Source organism: Lucilia cuprina, chromosome 3 (assembly GCF_022045245.1).
Source record: "Lucilia cuprina isolate Lc7/37 chromosome 3, ASM2204524v1, whole genome shotgun sequence".
Classification (NCBI taxonomy): domain Eukaryota; kingdom Metazoa; phylum Arthropoda; class Insecta; order Diptera; family Calliphoridae; genus Lucilia; species Lucilia cuprina.
In genome coordinates, this window is record NC_060951.1 from 37,113,029 (window position 1) to 37,115,892 (window position 2,864).

Consider the following 2,864-nt stretch of genomic DNA (forward strand, 5'->3'; position numbering starts at 1 on the left):
TTCAGTTCAGTTTCAGTTCAGTTTCAGTTCAGTTTCAGTTCAGTTCAGTTTCAGTTCAGTTTCAGTTCAGTTTCAGTTCAGTTTCAGTTCAGTTTCAGTTCAGTTTCATTTCAGTTTCAGTTCAGTTTCAGTTCAGTTCAGTTCAGTTCTAGTTCAATTTCAGGTTAAATTCAGTTCAGTTTGGTTCGGTCTCAGTTCAGTTTCGTTCGGTGTCAGTTCAATTTCTGTTCAGTTCAGTTCACTTCCAGTTTAGTATCAGTTCAGATTCACTTCAGCTTCAGTACAGTTCAAAATTAGTTTTATTTTCTTAGGAATATCATGATAAAAACATCCTGCTAAATTACGTAACATGCCATTTAAATTTGTTAGCCGTATTTTAATTCGTAGAGAAAGTTAAACATAAAAAACCTCTGGTGTATGACTATATAAGATTGACATTTGACAGGTCTTTCTGTCATATTATTACTTGTGAATTAAATAAATAAATAAATAAATAAATAAATAAATAAATAAATAAATAAATAAATAAATAAAAGATTATATAAATTATGTTAAACGACTTGTTTAATTTTCATGCACCAATATTTTTGAATATCAGTAAATGAATAATTAAGATTGAATTTTGAGTTCAAATTGAGAGTTAACTTTATATTTGTAAGCAAATTTTAACATGACTTTATGACAGTTGCATTTATTTCATAAGTACATTTCAATACCATTTTCCTATTCTTTTCTAAAGAATAAATATTGCCAAATAGAGTGTAGATGGTATTTGGCCAGTACATGATTTTCAAAATGCCCGTATCCGGTGGTACATGAATATTTGTCATAACATAAGTGCCCACATCCAGGGGACACTTTAGGCTTAAATTGCCCATACCTTCCTTGTTGAAGAGCATTTCGGCGACATTGTTAAAGACTCGTATACGTTTGACCGAACGCCAAAACTCACAGACTTTGTAAGTGGAATTATATAGAATTTTTTTCGGATCTACTTTAGAGCCTTTGCGTACATCCTTGTTGTGTTGCACCAATATCAGATTCCACATGGGTGAAGGTACCTCTTTCAAGACTCTGGTTATAGAGGAAAATGTATTATTTCTGTGCAATACCATGGTGAAGCGATAATCCGGTGTTTCGGTGGTAGTGAATGATAACATTTTCATATGGTAGCAATACTGCAATTGAAAAGAGAAATAATATGCTATTAATGCTGCATGCTGTTCTTTATGACGCATTTTCTCTTACTCACCATCAGAACTTGAACACACAAGTTTAGAAATAAAATTGCAATAAAAACAAATTTAAATTGCGCCATATTTACCGAACCTCCTCTTATTCAAACACGTTTCTACTCATGACTTTGTACAAATGGAAGCAACAGGCAATTAAGTTCTTCAAATTGTAATGTGTTTTTTATGCGTAAATGCGCCTTAATTATGGAAACAGACATGTTAATGAGTTTTTAAATAGATAAATTTAAAAAATAAATAAATTAGAAAATATGTTTTGTATTATTTTCTAATTAAACAGACAAAATTGTGGTAAAATCTATTTATAGAACAACCTTTAGTTTTTATTTAAAATTAAAATAAAATATTGAAACGGTCTTCTGAACCGCAATAAATGGCTGCAAATATGGCTAAGACAAATAAAATCTAATATTTATTTTTTTTCAGTTAAAAATCCTTTTCAGTTTGTAAATTTAAAACAATGCATGTTTCATTTTACAACCATTATTTAAGAGCATTATAATTTTTTAATTAACATCACTTGTTGTAAAGTAGAAATTATTCTTTTTTATTACAGTTTTTCTTTCAGTTTTAGTTAATTTCGTTCATTTTAAACACGCACAACCCAAATTCATGCAATTTTTCTTTTCTTTATAATTTTTCCTACTACTTTTTCTCTGGTTTCATGTTTATTTAAATTTGTTGTATTTTTTACTACTCGCCGATTCTGGTTTCATGTTTACTCGAAACAATTCCTTTTTTTGCTGCTGCAGAAAACTCAAAATTCTCTAGAAACCCCAAATAATTAAAAAAAATATTCCCATACATATAAACAAATTTTAACATATTGCCTGTATAGTATGTATATGAAAAAAATGTACAAATAAAAAGTACATAAACCTCTCTAAGTATCCACCACAAAAAACGCAACTTGCAATAATCTACTAATCAAGCAAATGCACTTCTACAAAACCCTAATACCCAGAGAGTATGCCAACGAATAGAGAGAGAAAGGCACATTACATTGTAATATGATTTTATGATCCTTTTAAAACAAGCAACCAACAAACTAATAATAAAATTGCATGCCCAAACTCATTTGGAGAATTATAAAAATTTTATTTAAAAAAACTTCTATGCTGGCATATGAGCAGAGTGTTTCTCTTTATTCTTTTTGTGTGAAATTTAATTTTTAATTCTATAAACTAAAAAGTTTAACAACAAACTTTTGCTGTAAAGAAAAAGTATTACAATTAATATTTGACAAGATTTTAATGTTAAACTGAAGTAGAACTAAGCAAGAACTGAACTAGATGTAAAGAAGAACTGAACTTTAACAGAACTAGAACTGAACTAGAACTAAACTAGAACTAAAGCTGAAATAGAACTGAACTAGAATTGAACAGGAACTGAACAAGAATTGAACTAGAATTGAACAGGAACTGAACAAGAATTGCACTAGAACTGAATTAGAAATGAACTGAACTAAACTAGAACTGAACTAGAACTGAACTAGAACTGAAGCAGAACTGAACTAGAACTGAACTAGAACTGAACTAGAACTGAACTAGAACTTAACTAGAACTGAACTAGAACTGAACTAGAACTGAACTAGAACTGAACTAGAACTGA

General features: G+C 29.5%; 2 protein-coding genes across 8 annotated transcripts in view; both read right to left on the bottom strand.

The window, feature by feature from the left end:
* LOC111687405 (eye-specific diacylglycerol kinase) overlaps nt 1-2,864 on the bottom strand; it is a 295,119-nt gene that overhangs the window by 133,925 nt on the left and 158,330 nt on the right. The window lies entirely within an intron of this gene.
* Nucleotides 616-1,238, bottom strand: LOC111683931. The gene has a single exon (XM_023446050.2). The coding sequence runs from the start codon at nt 1,236-1,238 to the stop codon at nt 666-668; it is 573 nt and encodes a 190-aa protein (XP_023301818.2). The 3' UTR covers nt 616-665.